The sequence below is a fragment of the Dermacentor albipictus genome, chromosome 1 (assembly GCF_038994185.2).
Source record: "Dermacentor albipictus isolate Rhodes 1998 colony chromosome 1, USDA_Dalb.pri_finalv2, whole genome shotgun sequence".
NCBI classification, from domain to species: domain Eukaryota; kingdom Metazoa; phylum Arthropoda; class Arachnida; order Ixodida; family Ixodidae; genus Dermacentor; species Dermacentor albipictus.
This window is the reverse complement of record NC_091821.1, coordinates 423,817,035-423,833,718: the sequence shown is the minus strand read 5'-3', so window position 1 is coordinate 423,833,718 and position 16,684 is coordinate 423,817,035. Positions and strand designations below refer to the sequence as shown.

The 16,684-nt window shown below is 42.1% G+C and overlaps 1 protein-coding gene across 3 annotated transcripts in view; it reads left to right on the top strand.

Annotated features, from left to right (window-relative positions):
- Positions 1-16,606, top strand: part of LOC135897136 (mitogen-activated protein kinase kinase kinase 20-like) — a 48,413-nt gene extending 31,807 nt beyond the window's left edge. For all 3 annotated transcript variants that reach the window (XM_065425714.1, XM_065425702.1, XM_065425708.1), the window contains exons 17-21: positions 1,326-1,652; positions 2,127-2,201; positions 3,540-3,810; positions 5,430-5,748; positions 7,288-16,606. In XM_065425714.1, coding sequence (XP_065281786.1) covers positions 1,326-1,652; positions 2,127-2,201; positions 3,540-3,810; positions 5,430-5,748; positions 7,288-7,675 — 1,380 coding nt within the window. In that variant the 3' untranslated portion in view covers positions 7,676-16,606. The remainder of the gene's footprint in view (positions 1-1,325; positions 1,653-2,126; positions 2,202-3,539; positions 3,811-5,429; positions 5,749-7,287) is intronic.
- The last annotated feature ends 78 nt before the right edge of the window (positions 16,607-16,684 follow it).

The window sequence follows — 16,684 nt, the reverse complement described above, 5'->3', positions numbered from 1 at the left end:
GATTGCTGTAAATGTTATTGCGTGTATATTCTGTGTATTCTGCCTTTGCAAGTATATCACAATAAGTTCACACAATAATTCATGTCAGTATTGAAGTAGTGTACAGAAGATGCATATGCAGAAGGTGCTCCCATTATTAGGAACTTAATTGGGACCTCCTGTACGGGACAAAAATCATTTATATAGAACAACAGTGAGAAGACATGAAAATTGTAAATATAAGTTTATATTAATGTTTGGTGGTAAATAACTTATCAAAATATAATGTAAGGCTGACATTTAAAGAAACTTAAAAGGCACAACATTTCAGCAACAGAAAAATGTCAAACATTAGTTGAAAAAAAGGGCTCCCATGTTGTTCTTGTTTGTTGTCTGTCAACCTCCTATATTGCAGCTAATATCTGCTGTGGCTAACAATTTGCAACTCGGCCAAAACCATTATACAGTAGACTTTCGTCAATTTTCTCTGGTTAATTTGATTTTTCGACTGATTCATTCCCGACCGAAAGTCCCGGCCAGTGCCCATGCATTTCTATGGGTCGAAATTTTCGTTATTTCTATCACAAAATTGGCTTTTGCCAGATAATTCGAACTTGATCAATCAGCATGCATGCGTATGATGCCTATGGTGATCCAAATAGCGACTCCTTTAGTGGCAGCTTGTCTCAGCAGAGCTTAGGGGACAGTTTATGCATTAAGGACATGTCGTCTCCCATCGAAAACGCCTGTTTTCGGCCTGCACTAAGAAGATTTTCAAGCAATTACGGTAACTCGCCAATGTCTGATTACGGTAGTTACCCAATTCTAAAGCGCGTCTTTTCTTACCCCCCCCCGGAACCGAAAACCGCGTTCGCGGCTTTTCTATGCTTTGCCGCTTAACATGGCTGTATTGCGGAGAAGCTGACTATAAAAACCAATTGCCGTAATGCAAGACATATTAGTCCCTTGGCCATTTTTCTTGCTAAAAAATCGGGGGCACGTTAAGTTTCTAGGTTTTTAATGAGCTTTAATATAATTTTTACGTTACTTTTTTGCTATGGACACACAGAAAGAGGGCATGTGTTTGATATGGGGGCATGCTAGAATCGGGCAAATACTGCCACGTGAATCGGCAGTGTGTTCAGACGTTTCTTCTGCATCTTACTTAATTCGACCTGCAGGACAATTTGATCAGTTTCGTTGGCGCCATCAGGATCGAATCAATGGAAGTCGACTGTACCATGCTGTACTATGCTGTGTCTTAGCATGCCTGTCTAATCTGCACTCACTAGCTCTACGTGCTCAATAGCATGCAGACCTAATTATTGGGCTCTTGTCTTTCCTAGTCCATGAGCCATGGCCATACCTCCTCCACCTTTGGGTCGTCTGCACTGGGATCAACAAGCTTTGCATCAATGACGTCCTTTGGTTCCCTGGGCTCCAGAGTGCCGTCGGTGCCAATGTCTGTCTCGGAGCCAATGCTCTTGCGGCTCACACTGCTGTTTGGCAGCCACGTTCGGCTGGGTGCGAGTCCCCGTGAACACAAGTGGAAAGCATTCGTGGAGTTGGACACGGGCGAGACGCATTTGGCCAGTGACGCAGCTGCCCGCTGCATCAGCAATGTCACCTTCGAGTGCGCCCAATCTGGCCTTTTCCTCACACGCATAGCCCAGGTAAGGTAGGCAGTTGGAAGGACACTGGTAGTTGAGCTTCGATGATGATTTCTCATCACAGCTGTAAGAACATGGTTGAAGGTTCTTCTAGCAAGCGCAGTTGCTGATGTTCAATACGTATTCTGGTGACATTGCCATTGATGTTTTATCAGCTATTCGAAAATACAGTCACACCTCAATATAACAAACATGGATATAACAGATTATTAGGTATAACGAAGTAAGTTGAAAATGTTTCTCACCAGTATTAGTGTCTAACAAATATACGCTTTTAACAAATATGAGATATAACAAAATTATCTTCTTGTCAAATGCAACTTTGTTATAACAAGGCTCGATTGTATGCTTAGTTGGCACTGTTCCATGTAAAATTCTGTTACTTGTTTCAACTTGCTTAGACTTAGAACATTTCTTTAATTGTCAGGGCCTTTAATGCTTTTGCTTTCAAGCTTGTGATGGTCTCCTTTTTCTCAGCCACCATTTGTGATGGACCGATGGTGCATTGGCATTACTTCGGAAACAGTTGTGACGTGCGTCGTAAATTACGAGGTGACTATTTTTCATTTTATGCATGTGTGTATGTGTTAAGGCAATTTTAGGATTGCTTTTATCAACTATTGAGTTATTTAAGGCACTCGTGATGCTCATTTCATTTTTCTGGTGCAATGATTGGCACTTAGGCAGCACCATTTGTTAGAAGGGATGGTGAAAGGCAAGATTTATAACAGTCCCTATGCTTACGGAGAGGATAGTGCAGGCACATTGTGAGACAGTTAGTTAAAGTTAGTTAAAGAGGCATAAAAGAGAAACATTTAATCTCTTTTAAGTATTTGACATTTCAAAACAGCATGCATTGCCATGGGTGAGAAAAGCTGATTATTAGAGAGAGAAATTAAAGCAAATTTAAAGAGAAACAGTTTTGAGCTTAAGGTGTGGCACTAATAGTGTCTGTATAGCATCGGGGATTTCATGAGATGTTCTCATATTCTGGCCTTTCTTGGGTACTAAAACTTTCCATAACCTCCTTGACTGTGCCTTTGCTTACTTTGGATGGATGTTTAATCATTCTTTGTTGGTGAACAACTAATTAGTCCCAGCAGGTGCTGTCAAAATTCACGATACCATAAAAAACTGGTTTAGCAATTTCGTGATGGTGCTGCCACCTTTCATTTTTATGTACTTTTTGGCTTTACAATAAGCTATTCATTAATGATTACACCTACGCTATCTAGCGGACAGATACAATCACTCCATCTCCACACCAGAGATCCCACCTACTTTGCTTCCTTGAGACTCCTTTTCTGTCTTTCTATCCCAAAAATCGCTTTTCTGTTAGGAGTGACATGCTTTAATTCCTTCGTGTGTCAGTTCCCTTCCCTGTAATTGTTCTTGGTATTCGTGGTACTTGGGCCTGGAGTCCAACTCACGAAGGCCTCGTGAGTTGTCCAAAGCGTGCTGTTCCGGCATCGACAGCGGACATTCACCACTTGTAGCTCTGACCAGGAACGAGGGCTATACTCGAGAGAGAATTCTCAGAGCTGCCAACCTGTGCACTGATCAAACTGAATTACACATGTTGGTTTATGGTTAATTGATTGTGTAAGCCACCACTTCAATTCTTACTTAAGGAGGGCCTACATGCTTTTGTTTAGATACCAATATAGTATGCTGCAAGACATGTATGGGTCTCTGCTCAAAATAAAAATAAAAAGAATAAAGAAAAAGTACCTACACTCACATTTGGCATTCAAGACTGTAATGTGCCACTTTAGCTGAACCCAATATATTTCTCTCCAGCATTCCTTCAATGCACTTTAAAGAAAATAAGGTAATATAAAATCTATTCCATACCAATGGCTCATGCGTATGTCTCCCTCTTTCCCACAGCTCTGCGTACTGGAACCTCGATCAACGCTGCTAAGCCACCGGGTGCGCCCAGAAGGAGGTGCACTCGAACAGATTGAGGTGGTCCTGAGGCTATCTGCACTCTCCCCCCGCCGTGAGGATGCCTCGCGGTCCTCCTCCCGGCGAGAGGCCCACTCAGCTCCGTCCAGAGCCCGCCGTCTCTCGGAGGACCTCCTGCCCGAGGCCTGGCGTCAGCGCGGCAGTCTCTTTGGCAGCTTCTCTCCAACTCGACGGCCCACGCATCGCCGATCACGTGAGCTCTTTTCCTTGCCACCACACTGACTGCCGAGATCTTTTGTTTCACCTGGAAGGATAGAAGGGTCTTTGGCGGGATGTGTCACTTTTTTCCTTGCCTTCTTTATGCAACTGTGATTTGACAAGTGGCAGAGTGACTCTGTTTATTCGAGGCAAAAGGTGCCATCACCTTCTGTCTCCCTTTCGGCGCGACAATAACATAAAAGTTCTGACACATTGTGGTTGAACAAAGCGTCACAAGATGTCACTACCAGTGCTGCTGCCACCTGTTGTTTTGCTGTTCTGCTCACTTACACACTCATGCGCTTGTATGCACACACACGGGTATTGATGCATTTAGGGATTGATACTGAGGGATTGCATCACACCAGAACACTAAAAACGACGTCATCAGTTGTCATTGGTGTGGGTTCTTTTTATTGGCAGGTTATGTGCACAGAGGGGCATACTCGAGCATACTATCTACACAGAGGATCGAATTAGTAAAAGTAAATTTAGGCAATCCCACATATTGGCTCATTACAAATTGCCAACCTTTTTCAATTTATCTACAGAGAATAGTTACTCAGTGTACAAATGCTAAGATATTTTCATCAAAGCAGAATTTTCCTTTACAAAAGTGCAAGCGAATTATGGAACTTCACTGCTTTTGAAGGATTCAAACTATGGGTTCTGATACCCTGTGGAATTAAAACGAAGTGGTTATTGTTCTGATTAGAATGTACATAGTTTTCTGTCAGTTATCTCTTCAGCATTTAATATTCATTTTATAAATCTACATTGAGTTTACGGTTTTGAATGTCAATTCTTGAAGTTGTTACATTTAGGTATGTTCCAATGTTCAATTTATAATGTCACTTGGTTTTCCATTGTCCGTTTCTCTCCATTTATGTACAATTGAATATATGTTCAGTGTGCAGATGCAATCGCGCCTTTTGTATGATCTTGTCAAGGTGTTAATTTTGTGATGCTGTTTTCATCATTCTCTCAGTGCTCGGCACTTGTCGGTTTATATTCATCTGCTCACCAGACCTCATTCGCTTACATGCTTAAACATGAGAGGTACCACCATGGTGTCATCATTTTGGGACCTCTTCTTGTGTATACTTATTCTATAGTTTATTTTTGCTCTTGTATGGACATCATTGAACTTCAAACTTCAAGGTACTGCAGTTTATGACTTGGAGGAAACTTGTGCCTTTTAAACCATATTACTGCTTGGCAGCAGTGAATGCAACAGGCACCGTAGGCTGTTGACGAATCGAATGGCGTGACTGTCAAGCTGTCTGCCATTAATAGGGATGTCATTGTACAATCCAGCTTATACTCTGAGATAACTGCTCATGTGTGAAAATGTACTATGGTAATTGTTTCTCGCATGTATACTTTGATAGTGTGGGCCCAACTTTCTTTTGACACGTGGCTACGACATTTGAGATGCATGAACTTTATGATGTTGTGGGCATATCATGCGACAGCGTAAGTGTGACATTGCGTAGCATGTTTAATCTGACAACATGTACTATATGGCACGTGCTCTTGCTTTTTCCATGCTATTTCGGTAATTGAAGTGGGCAGCTCACTGAAGCTCTTGTCATACTGTCGTTGCTCTCGCAGGCTCTGGTGGTGACGGCTGCTGGGGTACATCTATGCTGTCAGCGGCACGTAGCGGCTCTCCACTGTCATCGTTTGCGCCCCGACGGCTGCTGTCATCGCCTGCCGGCGGAGACCTGTCGAGTGAAGAGGATGAATGCCTGGCCCACCTTGCCTCGGAGCTCGGAGGCAGCGGCACTGCTTCGACTGGGAGAAGCCGCCTCAAGGAGCACCGGCGCCATCGACTGGCCTTCTCCCTCCACTCCAGCTCGGAGGACTCCCTCAGTGACCAGGGCGCCTCTAGTCTCCACTCACACTCTCTCGCCGGAAATGCCACTGCCGGGTGAGCCAGGGTGCAGGGCCTTTCATCTCGTTAGCACGCATCTGTATGTACTTTTACGCTTGGATATTAATGCAATGAAGCTGCACTCTCAGGGGCCAAAATCAAGGATCTCGTCAAAGGGAGGCTTCTGTGTTGTTGAAGTCCAAAAATTTATGTTGTTGACTTTGCACTGTAGCCATCTTTGCTAGTGAACTTGTCACTGGTTTTATTTGTGAAACTGTTTGATTGGCCATTTTGCTGTTTCTATGTGCGTGTATTTTTTTATACACTCTGCCCTCTATTATGCCATTGTTCAAATGTAGTCGCTGTGGTAATGTACAAAGGCCTTTCTGTGGCTGTTTTTTTTTTCTTTCTCCGGTCTTTTTTTGACTCTCTTTGGACACATCTGCTTCTGTATAATTAGGGCTCCAACTTTACCACACCTTTTTATAATGTCCTCATGGACCTTAAGGTGCTTAAACAAACAAACAAACAATGCAAGCAAGCAAGCAAACAAACAAACAAACAATTAAAAAAATTATTGAAGGAGTTAAGTAAATCTGTCGTAATCAATCAATCTGCAAAGGTAAGAACCAACACTTAATCAACCTCTCCTATAGGAGCCTTCTGAAGGCTGTAATGTCAGTAAATATTTATTAGCGAAATCATGGAAGGAACCTGCATCACCATTTTGCAGTTGTGCCCGCTAGCCGATGTTTAATGCACATTTAGTGTGACATGCATTAGTACGCAGTTTTGTATCAGGCAAACGCAGTTCTTAAGTTTGGGCTCAGCACTGCCGCTCATTTGCACCAAGTGCAGCATTGCTGTACCTGGTAGGAACTTTCCGTGACACTGCAGGATTGTGCCTTGTGCAGATTTTGTACTGAGTTTAAAGATGGTCTAGCAGTGTGTTTTACTTGACGTCTGCTGGCCCAAGCTTGACAGCAACATTGTTATGCTGGGAGACGCACGCAAATAATGAAGTCTGTCTCGTCCGTTATTCTCTTTCCTCTTTTTTTGTTTTGAACCTAGATGTTTTCCCAAGTTACACTATGCTGTGTACAAAGCAACAGCTGTTACCTAACGGCACATTCATGTAGCATGAGTTTAACAAAATATAAAAAGCACATAATTCTAATTAGGGAACTTGCCTGCCTAGAGTGGACTTGGCTGACACGAGATAGGGGTGATTGGAGATTTCTGGGAGAGGCTTTTGTCCAGTGTACCTAAGTTAAGCTGATGAAGATGATGAACGAGTTATACAACAATAGTACCAGAAATTTTGAAAAGGAATGCCTGAAAGTTCTAGGGCCAACAGTACAGTATGTATGCGGTTTACAAGGTTGACTGTACAATTTACTGTAATGACTGTTCCCTTGCACGAAATAGCTGTGGAATGCATTTTGAGCATAACCTAAATCAACCACACACAGTTCACACAGTTTGATCATAACAAGGTCATCTCAACTGTACTGTAACCTAAACTGCCGCAGCTATTCCTGCGACAGTATTGAGAACTCCCACCCAACCATGGGGGGAATTTCTTTCGCTTTACAGTCTCGCCGAGAGCTGTTCACGGCATGAAGAGGAGCGACATCGGCGAAACAGCACGCCGACTCGGCGTCGGGATCCCAAGAAGTACCGGCACTCGATGAGTGACAGCGGCTTTGCCTCTTCCGATGCATCCAGGCAAGTGCTACGTGTCGAAAAGTGCCACGTCAAGCTCAAGAGTGGCGGTGACCTGCCGGCTGACCGCACTGAACTTGACATCGGTTTGGGCCCCAGCCTGAGCTCTGGCCTGAGCTCGGGCCTGAACAGACTCAGTTTTAGCCTGGAGACCGATGGCTTCCGGCTTGGCGGCCGAGAGCGAAGGCTGGGGGGACTGCTTGACCGTGTGGCTGGCAATATCGGCTGGCGTCGCATGGGGTATGATGGTTCTATGTGAACTGACGTTGCACGAGTGCTGCGGTATAGAATGCACTTTGTCTTTTGGCAGATGAAAAAAAAAAGTACCTCCGCTAAGTATTTGCGCAGATAAACGCTAGTCTTTCACATGCTGAAGTGTTTGTAATGTGGCTATATTGTAGTGCCGCACTCAGTTTTTTAAATGTTTTTTTGAGGCCTATTGCCAGCAAAAGTTCGCACAAAAGAGAAATGCATTCTCTGTTTGCCCGCTTGAAGTTTGAACTGTGTTTTTGGCAGCACAGATCCAACACTTCACTCTATTGAAGACATTAAGGAAATCTTGAAATAGAGCACCCACATTTGAGGGCGCATTGCAGCTTGCTGTTGCAGCTTTGCTTTTGTTCTCGCTAAGTTTAAGACCCTGGCTCACTATGTACAAATTTTTCTCTGCATCCTAGCCCTGTCTTCAGACCTCAGGTCCTTGTTCCTGCATCGCAGGATGAATCCTGATGGCTGTTGAATGTTGAGCTTAACAACGCCCACATGGATTTATTCATAGTTGTGGGGGCTTATTGCCATATCGCAGCTGCCATTTAGTGGCTAACATGGAAGGGAATTGTGGCTTCATTAGTTTAGTGCTTCAATAACAGAAAGAAATGAGCTTCAATTGTGTTTTGACCATGACCACCATCAACAACCATTGTACCCTTGAGTGGTAATGCGAGAAGTGCTGCCTGCCCTTTGCAAGTGTGACTGTGCCTTCTAATTTTAAGTTCGTAGGCATGGGAACCAACCTCACGGGAAAGGGAGGATGATTGATGGCATTATGTTCATTCATATATTTGAACACTCCATGCTATATATGCTTGGCACTTAGGTTCTCAGTTCTTTTTTATTTTATTTTTATTTTGAGGATTTGCCACAAGGCATATGTAGTTAAAAAAGAAATGAACAAAAGGGGCATTAGAGGTATCATAAGCAAGCTGCTCAGAAGCAAGTAATAGAGGTAGAGGTGCCTCGTGTTTACAGCCTTGCATTGTCTTTATTATAATTGTGCTCTGTTTGTAACTATGATGCACGAATAGAGCATTATACATAATAACTTGTGATTGACCTCTTGTCATATGTTGCAGGAACGTGAAGTTGCAGTCCTTTAGCAGTTTTTCAGTTTCTGAAGCATTATATAAGTATTTTAGTTCATAGTTGTTGTGTCCTGTAGTGTCAGAAAAAAAGAAGAAAGAAGGGAAGTGCAAATCTTATAAATGTACACAGTAATGGTATTATTTTTGCTTGAAAAAAAACTTTTCAAGGTGATAACACAGTTGTTAGAAAGATACCTAGTCAAGGTGAGAGCGTCTGTTCAACTGCGGGTACACCTTTTATATCATCAACATTTGCTAAGTGTCACATGAGGCATAACTATTGACATAATATGCGGAGTATCGTAGCTGGTGTTCCACATGGACAGCAAAGTACCTGTGATCACTTCTTCTTTTGCTGTGCTTCTCGGTATTGAAAAAAAAAAAGCAGGAAAGTAGATATTGGGTTGTGAGATGTAGCTCACCTCGTAACATCCCGGAATACCCCTTTTGTATCAGTGTTTGCACTTTGTAGAGGGGCCATATTGTTAGGACTTTTAGGACAAGCTCTGTTCTCTGATGAGTTGGAGAGTTCTCAAACAATTGGAACAGTTCGGGAACCTTTACTTAGTTCTGTGATGCAAAGAGATAAGTAGGAGGCACTATGAACCAGAGAGCAATCAGGTGTAGGTGGTATCGTTAAGATTAAGAGAAAGAAATGTAGTGGTGTGTAAACTAGATAACTGGTGGACTTTAGTACCGACAAAATGTTGGCCAAGGGGAGGGAAATACACTCAGTGGTGACAGAGAAGTTGGCTGAGTGAGCGATGTTACTAGGGAACTTGCAGGCATAGGATGGAGACAGTTGCTACAGGACAGGTGTAAATTGAGATGGGTAAGAGAGGCATACATTGTGCAGGGGACATAAATAATAATAACAAAAAAGAACATGGAAGAGGATTATGCAATGCTGCTGATATTTTTCTCGTTTACTCAATTGAGATATGTGAAGTTGAACTCCCCGGTAGTATGAACAGAATTCTCATGTTTCTGTTAAAGGAATACTACCATAGTAGTTGAGAGAGATACAACTAGCGAATTGTCTTACTGAATACTACGCCTACTATGCTAGGCAATATCACAAATCGTGTCTTTACTCATTGTGCCATCAAGAAGGATTGCCACTTTTTTGTGTGGATCATGTGTTCCTGCCAGGTTCCCATAAAAAGCTTGCTAGCAACAATGGACAACACAACCTTAATGCTTTGAAATGAAGTTCTAAGAGTGTCAACAGATATGTGCTTGGTATGGAGATCATTGAGAGAACAACTTTTTTTTTAGTTCAGTTGAATTGTTTACATTACAGTGAACAAAAGGAAGGGGGCTAGAAATAGAGGCAGTATACATTTTATTCTGAGTCACATTCAGGAAATGTATGAAAGCTGAGCACTTTTCCTAACTGATCTCCTGAACTGGCCTGCTATAGTTGGTTTTTAATGCAAAACATGCTTTCATTGTTATGCTGCTCACTGGCCTGGTTCTCTTAGATCTTCTTTGGCAGTGTTGTATGTGAGGCCTTCTCAAGGTTACTACTCAGTGTTCAGAAGTATATTCCTCTTAAGGCATGGAGTGTCAGTTCCTGCAAAAAAATAATTAAAAAAAACCTTCAACAAGCATTGCTCAACTACTTGAACACATATTTGCTTAGTCATTCTGTTTAGCACAATTAAAAACTGTAAAGCAGGAGTTTCGTTCATGTGGCCTACTAACTTCTCATGTGTGGTCTGCATGGCCTTCCCAACCATACTAGCTCCTCTTTTCTGTACAATCCTTAGGCAGCTGTCTTGTCTGTGCTTTCACATATTCATCACAGCAGGACAGTGCAGCCCGCAAAAGGAGGTGTGCTCTGCGTATGCGGGCCTGAGTCCCAACTTGACTTCGAGACCCCTGCTGTAAAGCAAGCTGGCATTGCTTAAGCACAATATTTAACCATGCAGTCTATATCCACTCGTAGGCGTGACCTGCATTTAGGTGCAGGTTCTTTTGGACTGTACTTTAGCAGGCTTGTTGGCTGTTGTAGTCTAAAGAAATGGTTAATTCTCCACAACATTCAACTTTCGCAATTTTCCTCGAACACAGACATAAACTCAATATAATGAACTTAGGTCTAGTAATACTTGCATTGTAACAGAACTTACCACTTGCTTGTTTCCTTAATTGTTTAATCAGCAGTCATGTACAGCACTTCTTAACGAAGCTTTATCATATCAGATAGTAGTTTTCTCACGGAATGACACACATCCACTTGCGCCCAGCTAATATGCATACTTTCGTTTCCGCTGTCTCAAGCTCGTGTTACATTGGCATAGTTTTATCTTTCATGCCCGGATGAAAGTTCATGATGCCACCTTTAGTGACTAGATGCATAGCAGTGTGATGTTGCAGTCTCGAGAAACTACGCTTACTACGCGTTCTACCTTAAAATTTCCCTGTCACTTTTCATTCTGTCAATATAGCACATGCTTTGGCAGCAGCAGCAAACAAAAAAAAAAAGAAGAAGAGAAAGAGGGCTGGCAATAAAAAATGAATTACAAGAATTCTAGCAAGACGCTGTAACTTATTTATGCACATACAAAGACAAAGGTTCGCAGGAAAATGGAGATGTGACATGTGTTAAACACTGGGGGAACTAGGAATATCTCTGGGAGCCAATATTTTGACAAGGGTACATGCCCTTGTCACTCCAACTGTTTTGTCACCCTCACTGGTGATCACTTTATGTGCATATGCTTGCTGAAAAGGGTATTGCGGGATATTTAGAACAGTGAATAATGTACACAGGACTCCACTTTTAGTGGGACGGTGCAAGTGTGTGGCCGTCAAATCTTACTGCTGATGTGTGGCAGGGCTGACAGTAGTAGCTGCACATTTGTGCACTCCCACGAGCAGTGGCCTATTGTGTACAGTAGAGTGCTATCGTAAGCATCTCAGCACAGTTTCGCTTTATAAAGCTTCGATACAGTAGAACCTGGATGTATTGAACCCACATATATAACAAATTATTGTGTACAACGAACAGCTGTAAAATCCCCTTGAAGATGTTTTTATGGAATCTTTATGCTACATATTGAATTACCTATATATCGAACTTTTTTGTGTTCTCCTTCAGATTTGATATATCCAGGTTCAACTGTAGTGTGCTACTGACTGGAGTGATCAGCTAGTTTGAGCAAGTGTACGAGATTTCTATTCGTGCTTTGTCGGCAAGACCAGCACAATCCCAGCTGCAAGTTTCCGCCGTCAAATAGTGAAACACGCATGTCAGTATTTTCATCTTGGTAATGCGAAAACACTGCCGTATGCACATGCTGTATTTTCCTGAATGTAATGCAGGGAATGACTTTCAATTACCAAGGAAATAAGTAGTAATATTATTATTGTGATGCAAAACATAGCCACGAGCTTAAATTAGAACATTTTAGTGTACTGGGATGTGTGATAGTGTTTCCACGTACCAAGGCCATGCAGGCATGTTTTGAAGTTGTGCATTCAGACCTCCGAACCGCTATGCATTGTCCCTCTTCTTTCCCTTTTCCCTTTCGCTCCTTTCTCACTTCCTTGCTGTTATGCGCCCTCCCCAGTGCATGCGCATATGTATTTTGCCCATGACATCGTGAGGTTGCCTTTTTTGCAAAACTTAGTTGTTTGGTGGTTGAGCTTGCCACATTTTAAAGCAGGAAACATTCTGGGTTTCAGTTGCGGTGGGGCATGGTAGGGCATTGTTTCAAGTACTATGCAAGGTACCTTCTCAAGCTGGTAATCTTGTAGAAAAAAAAAAAGAAAGAAAGAAACATCTGGTGTTTCATTCACACAACTAGTGTAGTTTTATCTCTTGTCATTTCTTTCTCCTCCTGTTGTCAAGCTGCATAGTAGTAACAAGTGTGCTTGCCTTGTAAATTAAGTCTTGCCTTTATCATATAAGACAGGTTATATCCAAGGAATGATGTCTTCAATGCATTGCCTTCAAGATTTGTGTAGACCAAGTATAGATAGGAGAAAAAATAAAGATCAACAACTAATGATATGTCACAAGACAACACTCGTGCTATGTGCAAGAAAATGCAGTTTTACATAGCTTGTAGCCTTAGCCTCAGAGACTGTGGCCTTTCTGTTGGTGCAACCAATTTGTTCTGCATTGAACACTTATAAATGCCTTTGCTGCTGAAAATTCTGCCTTTTGTGTATGCCTTTCAAGGCAGTTGCTGCTGATTAAGGTGGAAATTTGGAAAAGTTGATTAGCCATGTTGGAAATATTTGTAGTGCTAACAGGCCGGGACTTAAAGAGAAGACGTAAGAGGACACATGTAAGTGCTCTATGTGTCTTACTTCTTCTTCTTGTGTCCCTGTCCATTAGTGCTCGAAACTGTTCCAGTTGCTGCCACTTTTTACTAGTGCTTCATATACTTCTTGCTTTAAAAGGGGCCCTGAAATGTTTTCATTCATTGTTCACTCTGTTTTAGTTCTTTGTAATGCTACCCATTTACATATATAACCCACTTTTGCAATAAGCTGCCTCAGTATATTACAGCGCTCAAAGAAGAAAAAAAAAATTCGCTTTGTATCTGTGGTGCTAACTGTGTTTTTTCATAATGTGTCTCCAGGCTGCTATATTTTATTTTTGCAGTCTGTGAATGATGTCTTATAAAGGCTGTGCTGCATTGGTTATAAAAGATATCACGTAAATTGAGATTGCAATCTGTGTAAAGCAGATTCTCTGGTGAATTGCTTTTTTGTGCGTCGATGGTTCGTCAGGGGGGAATATTCTGCACGTGCCTCCCTAGTGGACATTTCATTTCGTCAGTTGCTGAATCTATGATTGGCTGGGCTGGCATATGCATGTGGAGGAAACAGGCACCCCTAGCCAATCAGCACTTAAGCAGCAGACTAAATGGACATGTCGAATAGGCGGACACTTAAGGCTCATTCACACTAGGCCAACACGACACCGATCTTGGTCTGCCGACTGCCGGCAACAGCGTTTTTTCCTTCGTGTCGGCACCTCTGTCACACTGTACCGACGTTGACAATCTGCCGATGGTCGGCAGAGAGCTCGGTGTCGGTACAGTGAGACAGACACAAAGGTAAAAAACGCTGTCGCCGACAGCTGGCAGAATGAAATCGGTGTCATGTTGGCCTAGTGTGAATGAGCCTTTACAGAATGCCACCCCCCCAGCTCTGTAGTGCTGAATACGGCCTTCAGCTATAACCTTTTGGCAGCTTTGTGTGAGTGTGCATATGTGCAGAGCTACACTGCACTGAATTCTTGTGAATTGCCTGCACCTACTGAAACTTTAGCCTTGCGATTTCTGAATTATTGTGGGTAATGCACTTGCTTTATGTAACAGCTAATGCAGACAAAAGCCAGTCAGTGCAGGGGTTGTTTGGATAACTAATAACTCCAGTGGAAGCCAAGTTGATGCATTATTTTCCTTGGCTATGATTGCGGCAATTTCCATTCATCGTGGCAACTGTGGTTACCAATGCAGTTGGCTAACGCATTCGAAGCCTTTTTGTTTTTAGTGATGTCTGGTAGATTTTCCTGTTCTTGCTGATGTAAGAACAGGTTCATTCATTACATGATGTCTCATAGACACAGAGTCACAAATCTTGATTCTGTAAAATTGAATGCATTCAGCGTCATTGGCCAGCTCAGCAGGTGCACCGCCAATGACAAGAACTCAGTGAGAGTCCTAACAACAAAGAAATTGCTGATTTTATTAGAGGTGTTCCAGGGCCCCTTCAACGTTTACTTCCTGCGTTTTTTTACTACATGTTGATGCTCCGTCCGACTTGGCATGAAAATCATGTCAATTACTGCAGCTATTTTTGTATAAGCTGCATGCTTTCATCGTGTTTGCAGAGTGATGGGACGCTGCATTTCTTGGTTAGTGATCATGGGATATAACGTTCCACAGGTTTGCTCCTCTTTTTAAACACATATGTCATACTTGCCTTGTGCCTTTAAAATTTTATCTCTGTTCTCATTGAACTTGAGTACATTTGCTTCTTTCAAAATATCAGTTCTCCAGAGAGCTAGTTGGTGGCCTACAAAAATGTGCAGCTCCTTGCACGTGGGAACATTTGATGAAGAGAATCTGGCTTCTTTGCCTGTTAACAAAACATTAAATTATTCCTTGAATGAATGACAGTTATGATAACATTATGTGTGCTGTATATGATGGGAAGCCAGCACAGCGTCAACAGCGAAGAGTCTGGAGCCGCAGCACTCTGGCTGCCCACTGCTGGGTGACGTAAGCAGAGCGCCAGCTCGAGAGGTGCGGCTTTGCGCTCGCTGCAGCCTCCCAGTTTCTTTTTCAGGCGCTCCGTTATCTGAAATTTGCCGTACCGCAGTTACACGGGTAATCACATTTTTCCATTTCTAAAAGTTGATATGGCTTGTAGAGGAGAGCTCGCTTCAATTTCCCATTTATGATGAGCCTGCTGATACTAAATGTTGAAAAAGTAATGAATGATCTTGCGTTAATTAGTGGCTAATTACCCTGCATCACTCGTCATTCCGTGAGATGCCACCATGATGATGGCGTGTCTCCGAAGGAACCTCCCTTTATTTCAAAATGGCTATTTTTAAATATTACTTAGTCTTTGTAGAAACAAACTGTATATCTACAAATGGCATGACACAGGACAGGGAAAGAGCACTGTAGTAAATAAACTTACTGTTATTATTTGATGTAACATTCTACTGGTCACTTAAGCTTGTGTACTTATATTTAAGTGTACCCCAGGTAGTCATATAATCCAGAGTCCCCGACTACAGCATGCCTCATGATCTGATCGTGGTTTTTCCATGCACAGACCCAGAATTTAAATTTTACTTGTCACTTTTTTGCTGGACAGGTTAGCACTACTAGATTTCTGAAAGCTCCTGCACAAATTCTAGTAAATTCAAATTTTCTTATTATATTACTTGTGAATGTTTGGAAATCAACGAGAACTGTAATCTTACTCCAGAGAACATGTTCTCATTTTAGCTGTCTTAGTCTTCCCTCTCTTTCTTTTCTCTCTCTCTCTTCTTTAATAAAAGCTACTCATGCATATGCAGTAATCACTTTAGTTTTAAAGCAGACTGCTTAATTATGAACCAGACTGCCATAACCATCACAGTTGTAAACTAAACCTTAAGGCCACCAACTAGCACTGTTTTGTTCAGCACCACACTTCTAAGGCTCTTCTTTCTTTATTTATTTTTATTTCTTTTTCCTATTTGTGAAGATTTGAAGAATTCATACGTGTGTTGTGGCAACGTAGAGCCGTTGTTTATGAGATGTCCTTGTTTCCTTCTGCAGAGCAGTGTTTTAATCTGTATCACCGTGATCTGTATAAGAATTGTTGCACAACCATGTTATAATTTAGTTGCTTGGCGTTTTTGCTCATATGCATATTAAAGTCTTCGTTACAGTGCCATAGATATTGGAATAAGTGCTCGCGGTGACGTTTGTGGTCTTATTTGGAGGAACTGTCTGTCTTATCGCGGTTTGCGAAATATGTGTAACTATATTATTCTGTCGTTCTGTACAGTGGCATACATTGTGTGCATCAGGAACTCGCTTCGTCTACATTTATTTATTTATACCTGCTGCTCTTTTTGTTTATTGTTCTTTGTTTTAGGTGATATTGGGATGGGTCGGCAGAGGTGGGAGTGGGTCGGGACGTTACAATGGGTACCACCTGTAAATATTAGTGCGTATTATTACAATGTTCAGTATTGGTTTGTTGCTGCAGTGATCTATAGTAGATTTTGCTTTCGTTTTTAGAGAAGTTTACTACTTTTATGTGCTTACTGAGGCAATAAAGAATACCTGTTTCTCACATTTTTCGTCCGCGTTGTTTTTTTATATAATCGAAAGGTTCAACAACGGTAACATCACGGCAAAGTGCGTGATGAAGGC